At 31.0% G+C, this 27,983-nt stretch overlaps 1 protein-coding gene across 1 annotated transcript; it reads left to right on the top strand.

The window, feature by feature from the left end:
* Nucleotides 1-27,983, top strand: LOC134725968 (thioredoxin domain-containing protein 11-like). Its single transcript, XM_063590304.1, has 14 exons — nt 1-183; nt 2,703-2,922; nt 3,598-3,718; nt 4,673-4,779; nt 5,221-5,311; nt 5,684-5,793; nt 6,229-6,297; nt 6,806-6,937; nt 7,320-8,000; nt 8,740-8,788; nt 9,607-9,749; nt 10,717-10,829; nt 12,208-12,288; nt 25,644-27,983. The coding sequence occupies exons 1-14, from the start codon at nt 65-67 to the stop codon at nt 26,110-26,112; spliced, it is 2,505 nt and encodes an 834-aa protein (XP_063446374.1). The 5' UTR covers nt 1-64; the 3' UTR covers nt 26,113-27,983.

Raw genomic sequence — 27,983 nt, forward strand, 5'->3', positions numbered from 1 at the left:
ACGGACTGAAATCTCGTATTCAACGTGATCTGACGTGGATGTAAACCAATGGCGAAAACAACACATGAGGCCGATAAGGGGTCTCAAAGCAGTAAAGTGTTTCGGGCGTTGGATGGCTAGATATTCAAGAATATGTGTGTGTACAATGGGGCTTATTCTGTCCCTACTTGCACTACTCCCCAGGTAACGAAATGTCATTACAAGGTGCAGAGTGAAACTTGTTCAGATGGTGCACTTTTTTTGTCATTTGTTTTGAATCGGTACGATATAAACAGAAAACGCAATCTGCTATATCATATGCCACATTCGTTCATTTATAAACCATGAAATCCCCAACGCACTTTGTGCTTCTCCTCTGAAATTACATGAGTAGCTAGCCAGGGGCGGATCCATCCATTTAAAAAAAGGGGGTCCTAACCCAGGACAAAAGGGGGGGGGGGTTCCAACTACATGTTCCCATTCAAATGCATTGATCGTCCAAAAAAAGGGGGGTTCCAACCCCTGGGACCCCCCCTCCCCCCCCTCTGGATCCGCGTCTGCTAGCAATTTTCCAATTAATGATAGCAAATTAAATCCTACCTCATACACGATACCTTGTAGTTTTATAGGTGTATGCTTAAAACAAATGTGTTGAGGGTGCATGCACATGTATGTACACTGGTACACATATCTTTGCCACATACGGTCAGTTCATGTAAACTTCCAGTCAAGGAACTGCCTTGGTGGCTATGTGATAGCATGTACCAGGGGTGGTTCCTTACCCAGGACAAAGGGGGGAGGTTCCAATAACATGACCCCATTCAAATGCATTGATCGTCAAAAAAAAAGGGGAGTTCCAACCCCCCGAACCCCCCTCTGGATCCTCGCCTGTGTACCCTCCAAACTGAAGACTTAAAAATTGGTATATCCCGTAAGATTTTATTGCTATAAAAGTTATAGTTGCTACATGACTAGACATCACAAAAGTTCCCTTAAATGTTTGACCTTTCAATGGAAAGAATATATCGCAATTGTTGTAGGATGTCAATAGTTTAAGCGGCACAGGGAAGTTTCTAATTACCAAAAAGATCAAAGTGTTCCAACACGATGTTAAGATAACTCACAATGTCATAAATCTATTTTAATAAATTTATTGATTATGTGAAGTAAACTTTTTTTAACATTAATGATATATAATTAATCAAGGGGAAAAACTTGATAGTCTTTTTGATTTATAAACAATTGCCGTCATTATTAGAAAATTTAATGTGTCCGTGTTGGTCCACTGTCTACTGGTTTATATAAGACAGATTGAAGTACCCCAAATATTGCGACTGGTTTTCATTTCTGTTTCACTTCCTCTGGATAAATGTATAATTATGGAAGTAGATAGTTGAGACTTCGCAACACATTAATTTGACGCTCTTTTCTGCATTACTTGTCAATTTGAACTTCAAATATGTTCAAATTTCAAATAACATAGAAAATATGTTATATTTGTAACTAGTCTGGTCCTGCTAGCGATAAATGAAATTTACTTGTCTGAGCTGTAAATTACTAGTCTGGGGCATTGGGCTAGTGGTTAACGTCGCAGACTGCATAATGTGTTAGGGTAAAGTGTCCTGCCTTCTTTTGGACCAGTAACATACTGTTACCTTGTAAATAACCAAAACAAATGTTCTCGTCCTGATTATGTAATCCATAAATTTATCTTGCAGGTGAATTTTTAAGTAGACATCCATCATCATCTATCCGTCTAGAAAATCGCCCATCTAATTACTTTACTGTTTACGCTTTTATTAACTGTGCATTGTGTAAAACATTGTCTGTTGAAGTTCGATTCTATATAACTGCAGTTTTGGTAGATTTGATTTAAGTTAACCCTCCTGTCAGGGTTAAGATTTGGTACATTGTACTATTATCTGGAAACAGAAAAAGCCCCAGAATGATTCACTCCAGCCATACCTATTTGGTTAAATCTTCAATTTGTGAAAAAAACATATACAAGTTACAGAAAACTTAATCAAAGTCAGAAACAAATCTTAATTTATGGAAAAAAATATTTGATAGATTTAATTGGTTCATGTAACAGACTATCCCCCAATTTTATTTTTTCCTACTGATGTTTGGTCTATCAGATGAATAATTGCAGTGTGTCTGAACGAATGTCCAACAGTCATTTAATGAATAGTTCATTTGACAATTACCAATTTGATTCTGTTATTACACACTTTTTACAGAATTACTTCTCTTTGTCAATCGTAGACTGGTTCAATATCAGACAAACTGGGCTTTTGCCAATGCAAAGCATGATCAATTGAAAGTGGTGTATTGGCATTTTTAAATAATTTTTCATGAAAAGTAATTTCTGTCAGATGTTAAAAGTATTTAGTTAAACAACAAATTAATGTAATTTAAAGATTTGAAAACCTTATAGATTACTCACATTTCTCACAGGTAGATTTGCTCTTTCTGCTAGCTCTCCGTTGTAAATTACAATTAATTCCCTTATAAGGGAGACAACTAAAAAAGGGATCTCTTATTACAGGGTCAATTACGGGAATTGTCAAATAGCCTATTTAGAGAAGTCTGATCATGAGATGTACTATAATGGAGCATTGTCTTTTGTGAAGCAGATATGAAACAATGTAAACTTATGCATTTGTTAAGTCTAACTCCATTTATATTGATAAATCAATACATGCTTTCTTTTCATTTTGCAGTTTGAGGCAAGCTACTTTAACATCACCAGCAAAACTTCCTCGCCGATTTTTCCCAGCTGGATCAGCGGTTATAGACTTTCCTTATGGAAACATGAATCCCATAGTGGACCTCCTACAGAAAGAAGAGATACTATTTGTAATGTATTATGCTCCTTGGTGTGCCCAGTCTGTTAGTGTTAGAGAAGAATATCAAAAGGCAGCTAAATATTTGATTGATAAGGTATGTTGTATGTGTACCATTTATTTAAGTGGTACCTAACACCTGAACCAAAATTAATTCGGCTTGTTTAATTTTCTTGAAATTTTGACAAAATATTAACTTTGACCCTTTGACAAAAATACAAAAAAAAGCAAAAGAATTGAACCAACAGTTTAATCAGAAAAAATACACTGGTTATATAGCAGTTTGACAAACACTTATTTTGATCATTGAGTAGCTTAATATTCCCTTAAGAACACAACACCATTAAAACGTTCTTCTAAATTTAAATAGTTATCTCCCTGTAGTGTTAGGTACCACCTTAAGTTATGTACAAAGTATAACGATTTATAGACAAACACTCAGCAATACTAAGCCTTTAAAAAAAAAATATGAAGACAAATTTTAAAGGACAAAGCAACACAATGCAGAACTATATACATCTTATATCTTTATAACTATATATCTTTTTTCAAGATTCTTGGTAAAATGCAACACTTTATGGAAAACAAACTTTAAACATTTAGCAATGCCTTATGAAATGCAAATCAGTTTGAATCCCTGAAAAAATACATCTTTTAAAATTTTAGAAATTTTCCTGTATGAACATTCAATGAAGTTAAAGTTTATATTGACACATACAATGTAGCAACACAATATTAGTTGAGGTTTAAAAATAGAAATTTATTTTTTCAGGTAAAGTTTGTTGGCGTGAACTGTTGGTGGCCTGAGGGAAGCTGTCGGAATACTTATAAATTTCTCAAGTATCCAGAATTATATGTTTATCATACCAATCTAGATGGCTTCAAATTTAATGGTAGTTAAAATTATTTGTAACCTTAACTATAAAGTGTTCCTACATTCATACATAGAAATTTATTTTTAACCTTGACTAAAAAGTGTTCCTTAATTCATATGTATAAAGGTTATGTATAATAAATACAGAAATGTTACTTTTGATTTCATTATTATCAAAAATGAGTGTTGATTGAAATTAATTGAAAGCAACAGTAGTTACTTTTGAGTTGTTGAATTAAAATCAACATATTCCTACAAGACATTAGAGCATCATATTTTTGTTGAGGCTGTTAATCACATCTAAATATAAATAAGTTAATCTCAAACTAAAACAATTTTAGCCGACTACGCGGTATGGGCTTTGCTCATTGTTGAAGGCCGTACGGTGACCTACATAGTTAATGTCTGTGTCATTTTGGTCTTTTGTGGATAGTTGTCTCATTGGCAATCATACCATATCTTCTTTTTATGCCCCACCTACGATAGTAGAGGGGCATTATGTTATCTGGTCTGTGTCTCCATTCGTCCGTTCGTTCGTCCCGCTTCAGGTTAAAGTTTTTGGTCGAGGTAGTTTTTGATGAAGTTGAAGTCCAATCAATTTGAAACTTAGTACACATGTGCCCTATGATATGATCTTTCTAATTTTAATGTCAAATTAAAGTATTGACCCCAATTTCATAGTCCACTGAACAAAGAAAAAGATAGTGTGAAGCTCAGGTTAAAGTTTTTGTTCAAGGTAGTTTTTGATGAAGTTGAAGTCCAATCAACTTGAAACTTAGTACACATGTTACCTCTGATATGATCTTTCTAATTTTAATGCCAAATTAAAGTATTGACCCCAATTTTACGGTCCAATGAACATGTAAAATGATAGTGAGAGTGGGGCATCCGTGTACTATGGACACATTCTTGTTTATATTAAACTAGAAAACAACATATGAATACTAACACCAATTTATTTTATATTTTTCAGGTATTCCCACAGCTGATGAACTTGTTAGATTTGTAGAAGATATTTTATATCCAATCACCTTATTACATTCTGTCGAGGGTATTAATAACTTTTCAGCTTTACATGATGTAAGTGACGTAAAATAACAAGGAAAGGGTATATAAAGATATTTTAAGTAAATCTATTTTGTAATTATATAAATCATGAATTTTTATTGTAGCTGCAGTTTTAAGATATGACTAAAACTAATGTGGTATACATCTCTGAGACATCAAACGAACAACAACAAAGGGAAAGACATTTTTTTGAGAGCCTGAATTTGCAGACCCAGACATGGGGGAAAAGTTTTAAGTTAATTTGAGTTGTCTTCCTTTAACCTGAAACTATATTACAATGTATAATGTTATTTGTGTATGATAAATATGTAGGTACTCTTTTCTGTAGTTTAAATGATTTCCCTCTCGGATTTAGTTTTTATTCTTACAGAGGTTGGTGTCTTTTAATGCAGTCAGGTTAGATTAGGATGACAATCTATTTGTTAAATCGTAATTCATGTTTTCTATTTTTAGAATGTTGTGATTGGTAATTTTGATATGTCAACCCCAACACCGCCAGGGTACAAAACCTACTATATATCTGCTATGAAGATGATTGAGTGGAGTAAGTATTTATAACTCAAAATAATTTATAAAGGGTTAGTTGAAATGAAAACCTGTTTTGCGTAAGTAGGAAATAAATTTGAAACTAAGTATACATATTTATTATTAATTAAACTTTTATATATATGTCAAATGAGGTTTTTGACCCAGAAAAATTATAGAGCATGAGGGAAAGGTGTCCTTCGGCCGCTTATTCTTCTTCGTCAAGATTCAATAAGAAGTGGGGGTATTCATCACACAACATAAATGGATCTTCTTATTTTACTTAAATATAAATGATACCCTTAATGACAAAATCTTGTCTTCTGTACTTGACTTTAAACATTCAGATAGCCTTAGACAATTTGTTTATAATGCTTCTTTTTAATTTCAGATCATCTTCAGCCAGTAAAATTTAGTATAGTCAATAAACCATTATTGTCACAGCTATTGGGAATGAATGATACCAAACAGTTTGTTATACTCAATTTAAATGGATCATTTGTGAGTATTGTGTACACTAGAAAATTATATATGGTTGCAGTTCTGTAAACAAAGTGTTCATTCTCCAAGTTCACTTTTATGTAAGTGTTTTAGTCTGGTAACAAATAAGCATTCTATCTGCTAAGCCTAAATGTTCTTAACTATCTTGATCATAGATAAAAAAACAATACAACAACAGTTAAATAGCAAAAGTAAAATGAAGCCTAAATTTTGACAACTAGATATAAGAAGATGTGGTTATGAGTGCCAATGAGACAACTCTCCATCCAAGTCACAATTAGTAAAAGAAAACCCATAATGGGTCTTAGTACTATCTTCACACCAAACAGCAAGCTATAAAGGGCCCCAAAAATGACGTGTTTAAAACCATTTATTGATTATTGTGATTTTGTGCCATATTAGATTTTATCAGGATTTTTTTTTTTTTTTTGACAGATTTATCCAACAAAAAATAATTTTACTTCTGACAGTATTGTCAAGTGGATTAATGAACACAGGTATGAGGTGAGAATGTAATATATGTTTTACTTGGTTCTGTAATTGTTTCTTTGTTATTCTTAAAAAAAATGTTTTATTGTTGCATTTATACAATGTTCAGAACAAATTGCTTAGATATTTGAGTCTGAGGGGACTTGTATGACAGCAGAGATAAATATTTTGTCAAGTGTTACCTCTTATTTTTTGTATGGAGTAAAAAAATGTAAAGTTTGATATTATATTTCTTTTTTTGCTCACCTTGTCCAAAAGGCTTCTTTGCTTCTATGTTGATTGTTTACAAAAGTGGCAATCAGTAAACTTTGGTTTCAAAACACAATCATTAATTAGCTGTTACATTTTCACAACACTGACAGAGTGAAATGTTTCTTGACAATTATATGATATGGATGAGTAAGAAATGATAAAATCATTCACGTTATTGCTGTACATTTATATATTGTTTTCTTGTTTGTATATATGTAAAAGTATAAAAACTGTTCAGATTTAACAAAGTTACTTGTTTTATAAATTGCAGAACTTAGTGAAATGGATATCAGTACCTGGACACAAGAGTCTTCAATTATCTACACAATTAAACCGGGGACCAGTTTTAATGGTCTTTGCTCCAGTGAATAGGCTGCACACAGTGGACTTCTATTATCTCATAGTGAGTTATTAAAGACTTAACTGAAGATTAAACTAGCTTTCAGCCAAAAATGTCAACCAAATATTTTTTCATGAGAACACGATTCATTACATGTTCTTTATCAAAATAAAAATATATTACAAACAAAATATGTCGACAAACTTCCTGATATATATGGTTGATATAAAGAGAGGACAAAAAATTATCACTATTGAAAATAATGTGACCAAAAAAGTTCAATTCTTTAAAAAAGATTGTTTTCCGCCTTTTGATATATTCAATAACTGTACATAAATGTTGGTGCATATTTCATGTTTACATTGTTACATGAACAAAAAGCATTTTAAAAACAATTGATTTTGTAAATGTTCAATGTCTAATGATAATGTTATTGTTTTTTCAGTTGAGAGAATTAGTATTACAGTACAGAAACTGTCATAACAGAACATTTATCATTTTATTGGAAGGTTTACTGAGACGAAAGAGAGAACACGCTATGAAATCATTGGTGCTACCCAAAGACTGCCTTCCTCCTTATGTTAACAACCTGTCATGTTGTGTATCGTTACACCGCCAAAAACATATTTGTGAACTTTGTAAACGAACGTTTGATTATCAAGTCAAAGACAGTTGTCAATTTTCGCCATCTGAAGAAGACATTCCCAAAAGAGGATTTGGAAATTATAGAGCTCCATCTTGTTTGGATTCTTATCAACATTATAATGTGAATGAGTATCGGACGTTGATATGTAAACAATGTGATACTTTATCTAGTCATTCCTGTACCATCAGACGTAGTTCTGATCCTTATGTAAATAAACTTGTCAATAATTTTTCAAGGTCAAAATGTAAAAGACTGTCCTTCCAGAAATCACTGTACCTTGATTCGGAACAGAAGATCCATAGTTCTGACATTGATCGGGATTCAGTGACTCATGAATTTACGGGTTTTAAATGTCACAGTAATAAAACAGTGAATGTTGTGTTATTAGATAAAAACAAACATCAGGCATTTTTAGACAGACTAGGTACATATGTACCAAATGAGAGTAATATTTCAGTATCTGTGATTATTGATAAACAAGTAAGTAGGATTTAAATTTCCCATTCTTCTGTTACTGTGAATTTATTTATTTTTATGAGTATCAATATTCGTGGATTAAGGAAACTTGCATGGATATTTTTGAATTCATGGTTTCACCAATCTCTGCATATAAAGTCTATGAAAAGTTTGTAATTCTTGATGAAACCATGGTATCAGATGATTAATAATAAAGCCAGAGTATGTCCAATGAACAATTTTTAATAACAAGTGGGTAAAATTTTACAAATTTCAGTAAAGATTGACGTTTAAAGAAAATGCATTGGCAGATTTTTAGTCTAACGTAAGGGTACCCAAATTGCACCTATTTAGAAAAAATATCAACGGAAATCTTACAAGATTTCCTAGAAACTAAACAATTTGTATTTTTATGATTTGATACTATGCATGTCTTTCAACATAGGTAAACATATTTAAATATACACAATAAGATTTGATCAGATGATAATCAATATGATGCAATATGATCTTGAAAAGTAAATACCACTAATTTTATGTTATGTGAAAATTTAAAAATAAGATTTAACAATGTTAGTCCAGTATCATGTTACAGCTTTTAACTTCTCAATTCATTGAATGTGTATGGAAATGTGATAGCAATAACAGGGAATGGTGTCCCATAGATATGTATTCTTAGTTGTATTACATTGTATTACATTTTCATGTACAATGTACATGATGTATTTCCCTTCTAATCAAAGCGTTCTTCTTATTGTTATAGAATGAAGTCCAGCATTTTCTAAGGCAGCCATTTACTAAGCTTAATATTGGTAAGGCTTTTATATGGTTTGATGTACATTTGTAACTTTCAAAATCTATGATATAAATTATAAATATCAAGGAATACATAATATCTTCAACTTATTGAACATGAAAACGGTACTTTTACTAATTAGGCTTTTCATACATATACAAGGAATAAAATACATTATTGCTATTTTGTGCATTTTTTTGTGATAATTTTTCATATCATGCAACTTGCTTGAGATTGAAATTTATTGCTAGAAACTAAGCAGGCATGTGGCGTTGCTAACGAAATTTACATGAAATATGCAACTTTGTCATAGGTAAAATAGCGATAAACTCGATTTCCTTTCTAGCTTTTGCCATTCCGGCTCAAGCAATAAAATCATTCTCGTTGAGATGATCAACGATAATCTATATATATATATACCAAAAAAAATGTCATATTTGAAGACAAAATAAAAAGAAACTATCATTGTTCTATTAAAAATTTAAACATTCAGTCATTGCTTAAAAGCTAAATCTAAATAAAGCAAATTCTTCATGGAAATGTTGCCATTGTCGTATACATATTGCATGAAATGCAAAATTATAAACCAGCTGACAATTCAACAAAATTAGCATAAACTTATTTTGTTTTGGTATACAAATTTGAACATGACAATAAGATTTAGGTTGTTCCTTTATGAATTTGTCAGAGAATATTGAATAAAGAGGAAATTTCTAGATAATAGCAGTATGGTAGGATTGTTATTTTCAGATCAGAGTTAATTTTGACATATTTAGAATTATAGGGGAAAGAATAGGTATTTTTTTAATAAAATATTTTGTCATTTTATTTCAGCCAATTTTGTAATTAACTTTACCAGAGGTGACCTTCCTCGTCACTTGAGGTCAGAGGTTACCAGTGGGTCATGTGTAAGTGAGGTGTGTGTGTCTGAGGCTACATCAACAACATTCAATAGTGATGTTATGGAGGAAGATAAGGTAAGTTCTATGGCTGTATATTAGAAAATACATTTTAGGATTGGTTGATTGGCATCGCCTAATGTTCAGTGGCTAACATTTAATGCTTATTCAGATATTTTGTTAAAGGTGTGGATGTTGTTTTTCTATAAAATCAACATAGAACATTGTGTGTTTATCTGATACTTCCTTTAGTTTTCAAGGTAGAATTTATTTTTCAGTTTTCAAGGCGCAGTGAGTGTTTTTGCTGTATTTGTAAAAAACAGCATCAATTTATTGTCTTAGATTATTGAATAATCATAACTAACACCAGGGCATCCAATTTGTCATTCACACAAAACCATTTCAAGTTGTACTGTAATGTACTAAATCTAATGTTTGCTGATAAACCTGTATGGGCATCATCTTGTATAGTGTAATTGTAACAATCTTGAATCTAATTATGTATTTTATACTTGTAATACTAAAGATAATTAAAACAAATTGTCTTAATACCTAAAATGCAAATGATGACTGAGCTTTTGACACCTCTTATGCGAGTGTTTCAGACACAATGAATAGAAAAAGCTTAAATTAACAACTGATGCATTGGTATTTTAAAAGTTTGTAAAAAAATCAAATATTTCATTAGAATTAAGCTGTCACATGGAAAATAAAGGGAGTTCTGTTATGACCAACTCTATTTTCAAATTTCAAGCAAGACCTAGTCATTCTTCAGTGATTCCCTTAAAAATAAATAAAATTGAAATTAATTTTAAAAAGCAACCTCAATCAGGCATGTGCCAGAATATAATCTTCAAAATGTTGATGGTTTTCTGTAACTAAAGAAGAGAAGAGAAGAAGAATGTACCAAATTTTTTCGATCATTTTTTCCGCCTAAGACTTCATTGTAGATGGAAGGAAATATATATTAATCTTGATTTGCAGTGAATTTTGGATGTGTTAGTTATGATGAAGACAGTTGCTTTATATGTTTTGTCTTTTGTAGGATGTGATGATGCTTGTTTATTCTCCATGGTGTGGATTTTGTGCCAGTTTTGCTCATATTTACCTGAGTCTTGCAAGATATTTTAAAGCAGCCAAAAATATTATATTTTCAAGGTAACAATTAATTTCATATACATGCAGACAAATACATTGTTGGTTCAATAATAAAGCATCTGTAAGCTTTTTTTTCAATTCACTTGTTGTCATGTGGCTTTTGTTATGAAAATCATAAGAATGAATAAAAAAAGATACATATTTGAAGTAAATGATGTGTTGTGGTTAGGGCATTTTTGTTTAGAAATAGACCTTTTGATTGCTTTTTTTTAGGTTGCATGACATGCAATGAAATCTTTATGGCACAAACTTGTTATCTAAATCTTTTAAGGCTTATAACTACTTCTTTGATACTCAAAATATAGTGCCAAAAAAAAAAAATGGAGTTATCTTCCTTTGTCTAGAATTCCTGTTAAAACAACTACTGCAACGAATGCAATATTTAATTTTACTTCCCACTGATAAATTGATGCAATCTTTGCCGTTCAGTACTGACAAGATCTTTGATTAACAGCAGGTTTTATGTACATAGATTGAACCCTGAATTTGTTGAAAATAATTTATTTGAAGTACATGTTTAAGCCCTGCTTGTGATTGTAGGGGATATTGTTTTCCAGTATTTGTGTTGGTACTTCCATTAATCAGTTTTGGGTTAAATTTGTGACTAAAAATAGTTTATGATGCCCTTTGGTAATGTGACATATCAACTTGATTCTTATCACACAAGTTTATTATGAAGTTTTGACCAACAAAATTTCATGGTTCATTGTGTTATCCGGAAACATGATCTTGTTGCACTAATTCATGTTGGTTTACACTCAAATTTTGCTCTAGTGAAATTAAACTGAAATAAGCTTAAATGTGAAACTTGTGTGAAAATTTTTATGTGAATTAGGATTCACATGAATCTCAAGTTAAAGTCATAGCAAACAAGCTTTTATGTAAAATATTTTCATGCTAATTTGGACTCTCATGAATATCACATGAATTCAATTGACCAAAAAGCTACATTTTTCATGATTATATTGCAAACCAAATGAAGCTTTTCCAGAGTCATCACCACTTGGTCAAGGTATCAGACTTTTGCCAGTTTTAGCATGATAGTAATGTGATGCTATCTGAATTAGTTTTCTTATAGATTTAGTAATGGATGTGATGCTTTAATTTTTAGAAACAAGATGGTATTTCAAATTTCCCTGCCAACTATGGTGCTAAATGAAATGTTGGGGCATATCACTGGTTCAATTGTGTCATTGAATAGATACAATAACTATTGTTCTCTGTGTAGTTTATTCACTGGGATCTTTAAATTTCATCTAAGAAAAATCCCTCACTCAATGATTAATTTACCTAATATAAAAAAAATGTCTTGTTAGCAGATGAAATACAATGTGTCAACTCACAAAATTGCATGTGATCTTTCTTTTCATTCTTTTAGAATAAATGGAGACAACAATGATTTACCATGGCAGTATACAATAGATAGATATCCTACTTTACTGTTTTTCCCAGCTCACAGGTATGTCTTTTTTATAGACTTCATTATTTTTCACACATTAATATTCTTCATTGCCCTTCTTTTTTACTAGAGGGAAGTTTTACAACTATTCTATGAAATGAGGCATACAGTTATCGTTATCAGTGCTTATATTTATCTTCTATATATGGTTTCCAGGTTATGTTTTGAAATTAGTTTTGAAAAGTGACAGCAAATGTGGATTTAGGGTGCCCTGGCCTCTTTTTGGAGGTACATCTATGGTTAATGCAGAGACTTTTTACCTGTTCCACTCCAATTATTGCCTTTTTGGGGGCCCCTGTATCTCCTTTTTCAAAATGATAGACCTACATCTGCTGTCTGTGCTGAAATCATGGACTTACATCTGCTGTCTGTGCTGTATATTTTTAAGCTTCTGAATCTGATACTATTCCTTTTTGATAATGTCTGTTTTGTTTATTAAATCTCAATGGACTACAAACCCAATTGGACTCTTAATAGTAACATCATTATCTGTTCATCAGTTTGTTTGTCCTTTCAGGGGTCCCAATGTTCTATTGTGTATTTTGACAAGTAATTAGAAATAAAATACCAAAAAGATGTACCACAAGGTTTTATTTTGTATGATTAGTTTGAAAGGCAAGAAATTGGTATTTAATTTTGGAATGCTATGCCGTGCCAGATAATTGCAGATCTATATTACAGATTGATCATTTACTGTTATTGAATGAGGTTGTTGTTAATGATAAAATAGACTTCAAAAAGCTTACAATTAAATATCTTTGACAGTCTCTTATTGTGGAGCCTGCAACTTTTGTTGCAGAAAAGCTCGACACAGGGAAAGTGTTCTGGCAGCGGCGCCATTGGTTAACTGCTTAAAAGCTTTTTATTTTAGAAGGTGAAAGACCTGGATGCTTCATACTTTGTATATAGATGCCTCATGTCACAAAGTTTCCGTCAGTCACAGGTCCAATGTCCTTGAACTCATTTTCATGGTTCAGTGACTACTTGAAATAAAAGGTTAAGATTTTTTGAAATGTTAAATTCTCTCTTATTATAAGTAATAGGATAACTATATTTGGTATGTGCCTACTTTGCAAGGTCCTCATGCCTGTCAGACAGTTTTCACTCGACCTCAACCACATTTCATGGATCAGTGAACAAGGTTAAGTTTTGGTGGTCATGTCCAAATCTCAGAGGCTATATAAGCAACAGGTCTAGTGTATTTGGTGTATGGAAGAACTGTAAGGGGTACATGTCCAACTGGCAGGTGTCATCTGACCTGGACATCATTTTCATGGCAGTCATTATAACTGAACTAGTATATATATTTGTTATTGGGCCAGCTCAAGGACGCCTCTGGATGTGGGAGTTTCTTTCTGCAATGAAGACCTGTTTTCTGTTCCATGCATGCTGGGTTGTTGTCTCTTTGACACATTCCCAATTTCCATTCTCAATCTTATTCAGTGGTCAAAATTAAGTTTTTATACGATTGCAAAATTTGAAATTTTTTTCGTCTTATATTGCTATCACGTTGGCGTTGTCGTCTGAGTCGTCGTGGTCGTCGTCGTTGGCGTCCGAATACTTTTAGTTTTCGCACTCTAACTTTAGTAAAAGTGAAAAGAAATCTATGAAATTTTAACACAAGGTTTATGACTACAAAAGGAAGGTTGGTATTGATTTTGGGAGTTTTGGTCCCAACATTTTAGGAATAAGGGGCCAAAAAGGGCCCAAATTAGCATTTTCTTGGTTTTCGCACTATAACTTTAGTTTATGTTAATAGAAATCTATGAAATTTTGACACAAGGTTTATGACCACAAAAGAAAGGTTGGGATTGATTTTGGGAGTTTTGGTTTCAACAGTTTAGGAATTAGGGGCCAAAAAAGTCCCATATAAGCATTATTCTTGGTTTTCGCACCATAACGTTACTATAAGTAAATAGAAATCTATGAAATTTAAACACAAGGTTTATGACCATAAAAGGAAGGTTGGTATTGATTTTGGGAGTTTTGGTCCCAACAGTTTAGGAATAAGGGTCCCAAAAGGTCCAAAATTAAACTTTGTTTGATTTCATCAAAATTGAATAATCGGGGTTGTTTGATATGCCGAATCTAACTGTGTATGTAGATTCTTAACTTTTGGTCCCATTTTCTTATTGGTCTACATTAAGGTCCAAAGGGTCCAAAATTAAACTTAGTTTGATTTTGACAAAAAATGAATTGGTTGGGTTCTATGATATGCTGAATCTAAAAATGTACTTAGAATCTTGATTATTGGCCCAGTTTTCAAGTTGGTCCAAATCGGGGTCCAAAATTCAACTTTGTTTGATTTCATCAAAAATTGAATAAATGGGGTTCTTTGATATGCCAAATCTAACTGTGTATGTAGATTCTTCATTTTTGGTCCTGTTTTCAAATTGGTCTACATTAAAGTCCAAAGGGTCCAAAATTAAACTTAGTTTGATTTTAACAAAAATTGAAATCTTGGGGTTCTTTGATATGCTGAATCCAAACATGTACTTAGATTTTTGATTATGGGCCCAGTTTTCAAGTTGGTCCAAATCAGGAAACTTAAATTATTATGTTAAGTATTGTGCAATACCAAGTCTTTTCAATTGCAAAGTATTGCACAATGGCAAGAAATATCCAATTGCACAATATTGTGAAATAGCATTTTTTTTTTTTAATTAGAGTTATCTTTCTTTGTCCAGAATAGTAAGCAAGAAATATCTTATTGCAAAATATTGTGCAATAGCAAGATTTTTTTTTAATTGGAGTTATCTTTCTTTGTCCAGAATCAACTTAAATCTTTGTTATATACAATATACAATGTATGTTCACTTTTTACTACCAACTGATAAATTAAAATAATCTTTACCATTCAGTGATAACAAGCAGTTTTTCTACATCTTAATATTTTATGATGTATTTAAATGAGAAGTTATTGTTGCAAACTCCATTAGAAATTTTAATTGAGATTAGTTTTGGAATAAGGGAAAGGGGGATGTGATTAAAAAAATTTGGTTCAATTTTTCTCATTTGAAATTTCATAAATAAAAAGAAAATTTCTTCAAACATTTTTTTAAGAGGATTAATATTCAACAGCATAGTGAATTGCTCTAAGACATGTAAGAGAAAACAAAAATTTTAAGTTCATAAGAACACATTCATTCTGTGTCAGAAACCTATGCTGTGTCAACTATTTAATCACAATCCAAATTTAGAGCTGAATCCAGCTTGAATGTTGTGTCCATACTTGCCCCAACCGTTCAGGGTTCAACCTCTGCGGTCGTATAAAGCTACGCCCTGCGGAGCATCTGGTTGAGTTTTGGTTTATATTTCTAATACTATATGCAATAGGTCAACTGTATTTGGTGTATGGAAATATTTTATGATCTTTGTGTCAGTCACACAGGTTTTATCTGACCTTGACCTCATTTTCATGGTTCATTGCTAAGTGTTAATTAGTATTTGTGTTTTAGTCTGTTTTTCTTAATTTATAAGCAATAGGTCAATTATATTTATTGTATGGAAGAATTGTTAACTGTACATGTCTGCCTGGCATAGTTCATCTGATCTTGACCTCATTTTCATGGTTCATGGATCAATGTTTAGTTTTCTTGCGTAATGTTGAGTTTATATGACAGTTGTAATAAAGCCTTATATTTAGGACTATCAACATAATAATGATGTTTAGTACAGAAGGCGTGATATTTCAGCGTGTGCACTCTTGTACAATATATTCTGCTACTTTTTAATTTTATGTTGTTCTCAAAATCTGTCTTTCTGGTTTTATATATTTGTTACTTACATGTAAGTATGCTCTAATTCACCTTTCAAATTAATGGTACAAAACTCACCAGTAATAGTCTTGCACTATAAGACTTCACTATGTATTTCCATCTGGTTTTGGTAATTTTCTGACAGAATTTGTATGATCTTTACAAGGAGATGATAGGTTTCCTACTGTGGTATTATCTCCAAGAACATATCAGACATCCTTACTAGTCAAAAGGTTTAATAGGTTGCTCCATCTATATGGGTATTAAAATGATACATAAATATGGCATAATTAGATTCCATTTATTGGTGCAATTAATACCAAAATAAACCAGACAGTGGGGCAATTGATATTTGAAAAAATAAATAATTGGCGCAAATTGATTCTGGTCTGAACTGATTTTGTGTAATAATCCTTATAACGATTTTGTCAGAAAAATTGCAGTTTTATGTGGCATTCATAGAGGAAACTTAAAAGGACCAAAAATAAATCTTCCTTAATTATCTCTAGAATGATTTATAATTGTTTTGTTAAAACACACACAATTGCTTTATTACGGCTGTTTAAAAATAGAATATTGCATTGTTATTTGATTAAATAGTCCAACCACATAAATCAAAGAGCAACTCTGATTTTATGGAAGGACTTTTTGTTTTTGCCTTCTGGTACCAAGGGAATGAAATTTTGATTACATGGAAGAACTTTCTCATAAATTTGTTATCATTAAATAATTGTGTTACATAACTAATTGATGATACAAATGATGAGGGTGAGTTGAAATATTTGTATCATCAGCATAGGGGTACTTTTTTCTCAAGATATTGACATGTTGATTTGAATACTGTGAAAAGTTTTAGAGCTGTAAACTTTTAGAGTTGTCTTTCTTTCCAGGACTATTTAGAAATAGTTATGCTAAAATTAATATGACATTTGGTTTTGTATTATAAAATCTGATTTTTCTACATTTTTTACTGTTATCAATTTAACAGTATTTCTTCTTCAGTTTTGCTCGTTCTTTTTGATTTGTTAATAAGAGATTTGTAAATATCTTTTATTCAAATAAAATGTGAGATGAAAAAAATTATTAGATATTTAAGATAAACCTGAAAAAGTGTTAGACTATATTATTCAAATTTTGATATGACCATAATAGGTCACCGAGTTTATTACTGAGAAATATTAGGTACTCAATTTTATAATTTGATACAGATTGTATAGGGGGAAAATAATTTTTGATGAATTCAAAACTCATCAATAGAGGTTGAGAATTTTTTTAAGGGAATTGCTTAAACCAATCACTTTTGAAAATAAAAAGAAAACTAAATCAATCTTATTTTTGTCCCAAAGTATTCAAAACAATATGTTGATTTATCAACTATTTCATTTAAAATAAGATAAGTAACTGTATGTAGTTATATGGAAATAAAAGTAAAATTAATTCATTGTTTTATATTCATATTTGCAAATATTTAAGAAAACAATAGTCTAGTGACTTATGAATTGTAAAAGGAAGAGAAAGGAGGACAGGTTCAACAAGATAGGAAACAAAATAAAACAACAAGAAAGAAGTGATGTTAAGAAATAACTTTATTTGTAAGATGATTATTTACAATATGCAAAATGATAAAGGTTTTTGGTTAAAGATTGCACAAAATGCAATCAAAAACCTATGTTACTCACTTGATATCTAAATCTTCCAAGGCTTATAACTACCTTTTTGATACACAAACTATAGTGCATTGATCATAACATTCTTTACATCCTATCCATGAACATTTCCAGAAATTTATCCAATATATGCTCAGATATTCAAGTCACAAAACAGAAATTACATAACTTTGCAAAGTGCAGCAATCTAATATCTATTTTAAAAATAGAAATGATGTCATTGTTAAAGTCATCTTTGAAAGTTGGAGTTATCTCCCATTGTCCAGAATTGAAGTTGAATCAACCACTGACAATACAATATTTATTTTATTTTACACTGATACATTTATGCAATCTTTACCCTTCTGTGCTTACAAGCATTTTAATTGTTTGTTGTTATGACACATTTTTTTCAAATGAGCTATAGAGATTGTGGGACACATAAAAAACTAACCAGTAGGCTACACAACACAATAACAAGATAAAACCACCACAATCCTGATATATAATACCATCAAATATTTGCTTTCTTTTGAATATTGTCTAAATTTTTTGAAGATAATTTTTTACAACATGCAAAGTGATAAATAATTATTTATAACATGCAAAAAGATGAAAACTCATTCATTGACTGACAGTAAAGAAAATATGTGAAATTAACAAAAAACTGACATGCAACAAACTAAGAGATTATGTTCTTATTTTCAGACATAGTCTAAAAAATCTAAATTCATTAAATAAAACAATAAAGATGTTGAAGCAAAATTGGTTAGGTCAAACAGGCAATTTAAATGCCCAATTAAGGAAATTTTTAACTCAAAAGTCATAAGCTTTTTAATTAACTCATAATGTAGTTAAAAGAATGAGCTGGTTGCTATTTTTTCATTTATTTATTCACGAGCAATATGACAAAATGTTCTGAAAATTGATAACAACATGCTATAAGCCACAAGCAAAAAACTACTAAGACAACACTGAATAACAAATATAAATCATAAAGACAATGTCTCATGTTAACTACGATCATTTCGTATCATAGAATTGGTTCATTTATTTCTTTTTTCCATCATCACATATTCATTGTTTTAACTTTTGATGTCTTAATTATTTACACAACGTAAAGGAAAGCCATTGTACAGTGATATGTGTTTAAATCATGTTGTAAAAGGATGGGATATGAAGTAATTTGTAAGTTTGGCATGGAAATGGCAATGATTTATATGTATAATGTTATAGGAGAGCACCATTAAGTTAGAGAATAATTCTTATTTTACAGATGCTTCGTGTACTCCATCGGTTGTTTGGTATAATGGTGATTATTTAGAGAAATCAAAATGTCATTATCAAAATATATAGGTTTAGAGAGTATTGTATTGGTTTAGAGAGTATTGTATTGATCACTAAAATAACCCAGCATTTATTGACTTGCTGGAGAGGATATGAAAATGTGTAAATTGAGTTGTCATACTCTGATGGAAGATAATCTATGATCTTATAAAGAAAAAAAATCTTACAAAATTAATATTGCTATTTTTGTCCAAATTTTGACAAGTGATGATTTTGATATATTTGTACGATTGGTGTAACTATAGTGATACACATCTCCTGTAATTTGTATCCTACCAGTGGGAACACTTTGTTAAAGTTCATTACAATTTCTATTAACGATCTTGATGAGAGAAGTGAAAGTTTCAATTAATCTTTATATTGATATTGAAGATTATAATTTTATTATTTAATTGTTTATCCTTCACTAAACATGTGACTTGTTCTCCGATCTGTCAGTTGCATCACTCATTCTATTTCTATGGTAACATATCCTGTGGAGAAAGATCTGGTTTCTGTCAATTCCATACTTTTGTCCTTTTCTCTTACCATGCAATGAACCCTGTTTATAAATGACTTTTATATATGTAATACTCCCTATGAGAGCTTCACCGATACATGTTTTCAATTTTTGCTATACATTTTGTTTCTTTTTAGACAATATTCAAAAGAAAGTGAATTTCTGATGGTATAATATATCTGGATTTGTTTGTGTTATCTTGGTATGGCCTGCTGTCTAGTGTTAATGCTTTCCACGTTCTCGACAGTTCATTTGAAAATAAATGGGGAAAGTGTACATGGAACACAGATGATGCCACCAGCTTGCATATCTGATTTATCATGTAAAGTTTTGAAGGAACATAACTCTTTGTATGGCCCTCAAAACTTCAATGAATTTTGTTTTGTTAAATCAGGATTATATATAAAAAAAAAAATTAAAATAAAAAATGTCTTGAATTCTTGGTAGTTTTCATATACCACTATTTCAAATAACAAATCCAAAAGGTTTGACTGTAAAAAGCTGTGTTTTAATAATCAATTGTTTTATTCTGCCTAAATGTCATGGACACTGAGTGGAAAATTGTCCATTTTATTAATTTATTTTTTCAATGTTAATATGCTGTTGAATTTAGAAATGACATTAAATTGGAATTAATCAATAGAAAATGATGCTAGAAATTATGACAAAATGACAAAGAAACAGGAAATTAATTTTTAAATTTGCAAACAAAAAGCTGTCAATTTGACTTGTGATGAAGTTACTTCTTGTTGGTTCTTGACTTTTAGTTTCCTTGAACACTTTTCAATTTTCATGTGATTGAAATGATGCTTTATGAGAGTCTTTAATGGATTTTCCCTGGATGCTTAATGCAGTCATGCTATATGATGGCAAAACCTGTTTATATCACGACAAAAAGTGATATGATAGACTTAGTGCATCTCGAGAGAATTGGTGTTTGGTTTGAGGTAAAAAGTTGTTTGTCTATATTAATTCATAAGTACCTATCTTACCCATAAACCTTATAGACAAATAAGAATTTCATTAACCTATAAGAATCTCGAAGGAGAAAACAAATATATGATGAAGATAGATAACGTTAATGTGTGTTTACTTGGCATGTTACTGGAGGTTTGATAATAGATTGTCTTATGTGAAATATATCCTTTCTTTCTGATGGAAGTATTGATAATCTGTCACAGAATTTGTAATAAAGACAAAATTATATTTTCTTGTTACGAAAACCACTTTAAGGCAGTACTATATTTAATAGATCATACCATAATCCTTGGCACTACATATGAGGTAGGAATCTTGGCAATGTTGTAGAACAGAAAGGTCTGAGGAATGAGTTTTCAATGGTTTGTCTAGTCAGACATAAAAATAATAACCAAAAATACAATAGCAGTAATTTATGTTACACATGAATAAGCTTTAATGACAAGTCTAGCTTTGAAAGTCAAACATCTAAACTGATGTTTTACACAATCAGACAAGTTCATAGGATTTTAAGATCTTTTTCCCAGACAACTATAAACAATTTAAACATATACTAAGATTTCCAAAAGCCATATTTTATCTGGTGTCCTAGTTAAGTGTTCAGTTAAAATAGCAAATCAGTTTGAAAGACCTTTGGGTCCTTTCTAGAATCCAGTACACAAAGTTCAAAAGAGGAGGTATAATTAACTTTAGTAAAAACTGTAGCTATAAGACAGTGTGACCAGAATGCCAATGAGACTGCATTATTACAAATTAAATGATAAACTCCTTAGTCATAGCTCTAATCCAACAAATCTTGTGATTGAAATTGATCGTTTTGGTTTCATTGTACATCATGTAAGTTCAGTTTTATTGTACATTTTTGTGAGTTCAGTATCTTTATTGTGTATTTTCTTGTTTATGTGCGCATTATGTAAATTCAGTGGTTTTATTGCACATTTTTGTGAGATCAGTGGTTTTATTTAACATTTTGTGATTTCAGTGATTAAAATGTACATTCTACATGTTCTATGAGTTCAGCAGTTTTATTAACCGGATTTTTGGGACAAAAATGTCGGTTATTGATTTGGGGATGCTCGGCGGCCGGGCGGTCGGGTGGTCGGGCAGTCAGGCGGTCAGGCGGGCGGGCGGCAATCAAATGTTGTCTGTGAATTAACTCATGAAATATTCAACCAAAGCTTTTAAAATTTTAATATGTTATTACTGACAACTATTAAAATGAAGGTCAAGTTCAATAATGGCGATTTTGACTTTTACCGTTCAGGAGTTATTGTTCTTGAAAGATTGAAAAAAGGGTTTCAAGTCATGTCCGTGCAATTATGCATGAACTGTTGATCAAAGCTTCCCAAATTTTATTATGTTGTTACTGATGACAAAATGGAGGTCAAGTTCAATAATGACGATTTTGACTTTTACCGTTTAGAAGTTATGGTTCTTGAAAGATTGAAAAATGGAGTTTTCAGTCGTGTCCATGCATTTACGCATGAACTGTTCTACTAAAGCTTCCCAAATTTTAATATGTTGTTACTGATGACAAAATGGAGGTCAAGTTCAATAATGACGATTTTGACTTTTACCGTACCAGAGTTATGGTTCTTGTTGAATGAAAAATGGTGTTTCCAGTCGTGTCTGTGCATTTTCTGATGAACCATTCAACCAAAGCTTTTGAAATTTATATATGTTGTTATTGATGACAAAATAGAGGTCAAATTTGATATTGAATGTTTCACTTTCACCATTCATCAGTAAGGATTCTTGTGATATTGCCAGGACACAAATAAATGTTAATAAATCCGGTTTGCTGTTGTTGTGACAGCCTCTTGTTGTAAATACAGTGAGATCAGCGGTTTTATTGTGCTGTCTGAATTCAGATGTGCTATATAGTTTTATTGTACTTTCTGTTAGTTCTGTGGTATAACTATGTAGAATCACAATCATGAAATTATAAAAAAAAAAAAAATGATGTTACAAATGAGTTTGTTTCAATCTAAAAGTTCAATTGCACATTGATCATAAAAAATAGGATAATCAAGATTTTGAACAAAGTATAAATCAACTAAAAATTAAGAGCAATACTGTTTTGCTAATTATCTTATTCATTTCAACCTGAATGACATCTTTTCCCCAGTGTAATACTAGTCACTAGAGTTGAAGAGAATTGAAATTTGTTCCCATGAACTGAAATGATCGTATTCACAAGATAGTGATCATCAGTTTCCTTATACTTGGATGGATCATCTTAGAGTAGATTTATTGTTAATACAGTAGTTAAAGAGGAAAATTATTCAGATCAATACATGGTGACTTACGACAACATAATCTTAACTGCGGGAATATCGGAAATGAACAGTCACCTAAAACAGTTATTTGCTCGACTAGGTTTTATTGGCTAATTACATGTGTTCTGATTGGAGATTCAATCATCCGTTTGTCACCAACAATTGTCAAATTATACATAGATATATGTTTGCTGGCTATGGATTAAAGTTCTTCTTGTACAATTATTTGATTAAAGGATGAGAAACATTTGTAATACAGAAGTTTTTAATTTATGTTTTGATCTGTAGAATCTTGTAGCACATGTAAATGAAAGAAACAAATATAGAATGTTTTGTATGTTGTACATTAAACCATTTAAATCTTATAAATTGTCAGAATGCTGTTGTTGCCCATAAAAACTTAAAGAATTCTTAGATAGTGCCACAAATTTTTATAAAACTTACTAAAACACATCAAAAACCTAGTATGACATTGTAATTACAGTGTTCTCCCCAGAAATTTTGGATAGCATCACATTTTGCGTAAAAAAAAATAACTATATTTTTTTTAATGTCGTTTGTCGCGTCGCGTTGATGCTCTATTTCCTTTATATGTTTTAGTTTATATTGTTCAATTCATAACTGAGAATACAATTAAACTATAACCACAAAAACAGTTGTTTCAGTTTATGTTTTCTTTATTCATTTATAGTTACAGAATTTTTTTTTCCTCTTGTGCCAAATAAAAATAAATATGTGGTTTCAGTAACCCAACAATAAGTCAAATGAATGAATGGTTCATTATAGATCAACCTGTATATATACAAAACTAAATATATAGTACACAAAATTAACTATTTTCTATATTATATCAAGTAAAGATAAAGTAACCAAAAAAAAAAATCAATTTAAATTTTTTTTTATCATGTTTATGAAATTCATTGTTTCATGGCACTCAATGAATTAGTCCCAGTTGTTTCTTATCTTTACATCAAAATGATATGTATTTTGAACAAAGTTATCTAACAAATAGTCTGTTAATGCGTAGTTTTCTCTCTTGGTATATTTTTTCTGTCTACTGTCCATCTGTTGTCATTATCGTGAAAATGCGGTTTTTTGTCATGTCTGTTCCGGTTCCGATCCGTAGTTTAAACAAAAATGTGCAATGTCTGCCGTAGAAAAATTTACGAAAATGAGTCCGACAATAAACATTGTTTGACAAGAGATTGTGAATGAATAAGACGCTTTTAATGCATTAAATGGATTAAACATAAAATTAAGCCAATTATGATAACTTTTTAAAGAAGTATTAAACTTATTTTAGCTCTAAACCAAAATTCTTGCTCTCGTATTACCGGAAGAGAAAGAAAGTAATTTTTGGAGAGTTGCACAAATAAAAAATTTTCTTAAAAGAAAAAAAATCGTTTCAATCTTTGAAATTTCGTAATACAAAACGTAGATTTCGAATTGTTTTGTGATTGCATTTTTCCATGTCGAAATTGGCAATTGCAGACACGTGGTTTTAGTCATGCCACAAGTGTCAGCTTGGGATATTCGCATCCAAACAGTTATCACCCTGAGGGCAATTAACACCTAGCTATTTAATCTCTTAATTGCCTTTATTGTCCGACTAAAAGGGATTACAATTAAAGGTGATATAATTTTTATGATCATAATCGATAATAGATGAAAGTTCAAAATTGAGGACAAGTAAAATAGCATCTTCAAAATAATTATAGCGTCGCGGGAATTATAGCATCACGGTGAAAAAATATAGCGTCGCGGTACCGCGACGCTATAACAGCCTGGGGAGAACACTGAATTACCCTTGAAGCTATTGATAAAAAATTTAAGTTTGAGTTTATGTCAGTGATTATCAATCTGTTCTGATGATTTATTCTTCTAGCTACTACCAAAGAATTCAGATTTTCAATCCCTTTAATTTTTCTTATGCATGCATTTTTAACTGGATTTTTGTGACAAAAATGTCGGTTATTGATTTGGGGATGTACGGCGGTCGGTCTGCAACCAAATGTTGTCCCTGCATTTACTCATGAACCGTTTAACCTAAGCTTTTAAAATTTTTATATGTTACTGACAACAAAATGAAGTTCAAGTTCAGTAATGAGATTTTGACTTTTACTGTTCAGGAGTTATGGTTCTTGAAAGATTGAAAAATGGCGTTTCCAGTTGTGTCTGTGCATTTATACACGAATTGTTCAACCATAGCTTCCCAAATTTTATTATGTTGTTACTGATGACAAAATGGAGGTCAAGTTCAATAATGACGATTTTGTCTTCTACTGTTCAGGAGTTATGGTTCTTGAAAGATCGAAAAATGGCGTTTCGATTCATGTTGTTGCATTTCCTTATGAACCATTCAACCTAAGCTTTTCAATTTTGATATGTTGTTACTGATGACAAAATGAAGGTCAAATTTGATATTGACGATTTTCACTTTCACCGTTCATCAGTTATGGTTCTTGTGATATTGACAGGACACAAATAAATGTTTATAAATCCGGTTTGCTGTCGTTTAGTGACAGCCTCTTGTTGAAAGTTGTAATTAAAGTATTAAAGAATTTCATATGATTGTAATTATCTTTACCTAACTTTCATGTTTATGCTAAATTCATATGCGATTGTTTGTTTCATTGACTTTTCTTGTTAAATTTGAAGATTGCAATTATCTTGAGTTAATAGATTTTTAACACTTATTCTCTATTTATAGGATTCCTGCTATTGAAATTACACAAAACATTGTATTAATGACTCTGTATAGTTCAATGTGTCAACTGTAGAACAAACTGAAATAATGTATATAAATTCTTTGTCATGATAATTAATCAGATTTATTTGTGATTTTCAGGAAAGCCGAGAGTGTTAAGTATCCCGAGACATTACCACTGACTTTACCAAACCTGATCAAGTTCGTATTACATCATACAACACACGATCTCAGGATGGACACAGCAGTGGATGTCTGTACAAAGTCATGTATTGAGAAAAATCTACGCAGAGTATCAGAGGCTATCGTCCTTAACATAAAGAGAAGACAACTGTTACAAAACCATATAGAAAAACTTAAACTTCAGTATAAAACCAGACAGACTTCAGTTAGATTTAAATCAGGTGTCAAAGTTTTAAGTAAAAGACTAAAGAAAATTGACAAGCAGTATAAAAATGCTTTTATTTTGTTAAAATTTCTTAAAAGCTCGCAAAAGATCTTAGATAAAGACAAATTAAAAAATGTATTAGAAAGTAAAAATAATATAATAATTGAAAAAGATCTTTCTCTGAGTTCTGTAGTCAGATATGAAGTGCATGATGAATTATGATATATAGATTATATTAATTAAATTCTATCTAAATGTGATCAGACATGAGAGAGGTTCAATTTAGATGGAATGGTCACCTTCCTCTCCTGATTAGATTTGTAAAGTCTCAATCATTGACTACATTTAAGCCTGCCAGAATCACTTGATTTGTTCATCAGTATAGAGTGAAAGATTTACAAGATTTGTGCAATAATGAATCTGATATGAGTTTGGAATGATTTTATTAATTGTAAATGATCAGACGATATACCCACATTAGTCATAGAGGATTTAATAGATTACCTTAATAGATGATCGTGGATAAGGGATTTTCTCAGATAATTTGCTCTCTAAGGAGAAATTCTTTTAATTAAGTATAATCAGTACCTCCAATGTCGATTATTTTACATATCATTTAGTATTACATGTATATTAAGAGTCTTCCAAGATTAACAACAATTTTACTTTCTCGGAATTGTAATTGAAAACCTCTCCTACGTTTAAAAGTATATAATCATTTTCAGTTCGGAAATTGGCAAATTATATCAGATTTCTTCAACTAAGATTTTGTACACTTAGAAAAGTAAAGATCTTCAATTGATGTAAGTGATTTTGTTCATCCATCTGCATTTTGCAGTAGAAATTTGTACAAATTACTCCTTGAACCACTTACAGGATTATCTTGAAACTTTCAGTAAATCTTCATTACCTTGTAGCCATGTAAACTCCAGTTTTCCCATTGAAAAAACAATGTTATCCTGTTCTTGACCGCTGTATCACTTGATAGCCAATTTGTTTGACCATTAGGATTATAAATTGTACATAATAGTACTTGTTGATATTATCAATAACTTGTTTATGTATAAATGTGTGAAATGAAGGGTAAATAACTTTTTTTGGACAAAAAACCAAAACTGGCATTAGTTCATTTTGTAAATCATTCATGTTTTCTCATTGCAATATTTTACTTGCATATGGACAATCAAGCCTGACTGTGACTGTCTGAATGTTTGTGAAAGTGTGTGTGGGTTGCTTGTTATCATACAACACATTGTGTAAGAGTAAATCTTTTTCAGAAAAGGAAAGTATATACGTCGAGACAAATTAAAAAAGAAAAATCAATTCATGCCAAATATTTGTAAATTTTTAAAAAGTGTATTTACAAAAAGTATCTATTTTGCTCATTATTGTCATCTGCCAAAATGTATGGTTTATTACTGTGTTTTATGAATAATTCTTAAAAAAAAATATGGTTTATTATTGTCTTTTATGAGTAATCATTAAAAATTGGAAAGACCTGCTTTTAATCCAGATATTTTAGTTCACCTGGCTGGATAGGACAGACCTATTGCCAATATTAAGATTCCATCTATCCCAGCTGCAAGCAAGCTAAGATAAATCCTATCTTCTAAAACTAGGAAATCTATACACCAACAGACTGACATAAAAAGAACTTTACCTTTCAAATTTACCAGCAAGTTGCCAAAATAATTAGATATTTCTTGTATAAGTATTTGTTTTTTGGGTGTAAGACTGTGTTGACATATATGCTTAAAAATTCTTCTGACTTTAATATCTATATTTCAGTGGCTGTTTTAAGGAAAGCGTATTGCCAAAGTATATTCTTTAGTTTATAATTTTGCCTTTTCACAGTTTCAGCAAACTGATCTGCACCACAAAATCTTTGACATTTTTTATTCTATCGCTTTCATGGAAATAAGCGATGACTTTCACAATAAAATTTCCCCAAATATATTGTTCACTTCAAACCCCTTCAGTTCTTTTAAAATAAACCATTCAAATGATCTTTATTGTTTGGTTACATGGACCATACTGATTTATTTTCATATAACATATTAGATGAATAGCAATCCTCAATCAATAAATATACG

This window comes from Mytilus trossulus, chromosome 7 (assembly GCF_036588685.1).
Source record: "Mytilus trossulus isolate FHL-02 chromosome 7, PNRI_Mtr1.1.1.hap1, whole genome shotgun sequence".
NCBI lineage: Eukaryota > Metazoa > Mollusca > Bivalvia > Mytilida > Mytilidae > Mytilus > Mytilus trossulus.

Excerpts from the sequence above, each read along its gene's own strand:
- LOC134725968 (XM_063590304.1), top strand. The coding sequence starts at position 65 with ATGAGGCCGATAAGGGGTCTCAAAGCAGTAAAGTGTTTCGGGCGTTGG. Across the intron at positions 2,923-3,597 it reads CTAAATATTTGATTGATAAG|GTAAAGTTTGTTGGCGTGAA; the intron begins GTATGTTGTATG and ends TTATTTTTTCAG. Across the intron at positions 4,780-5,220 it reads ACTTTTCAGCTTTACATGAT|AATGTTGTGATTGGTAATTT; the intron begins GTAAGTGACGTA and ends TTCTATTTTTAG.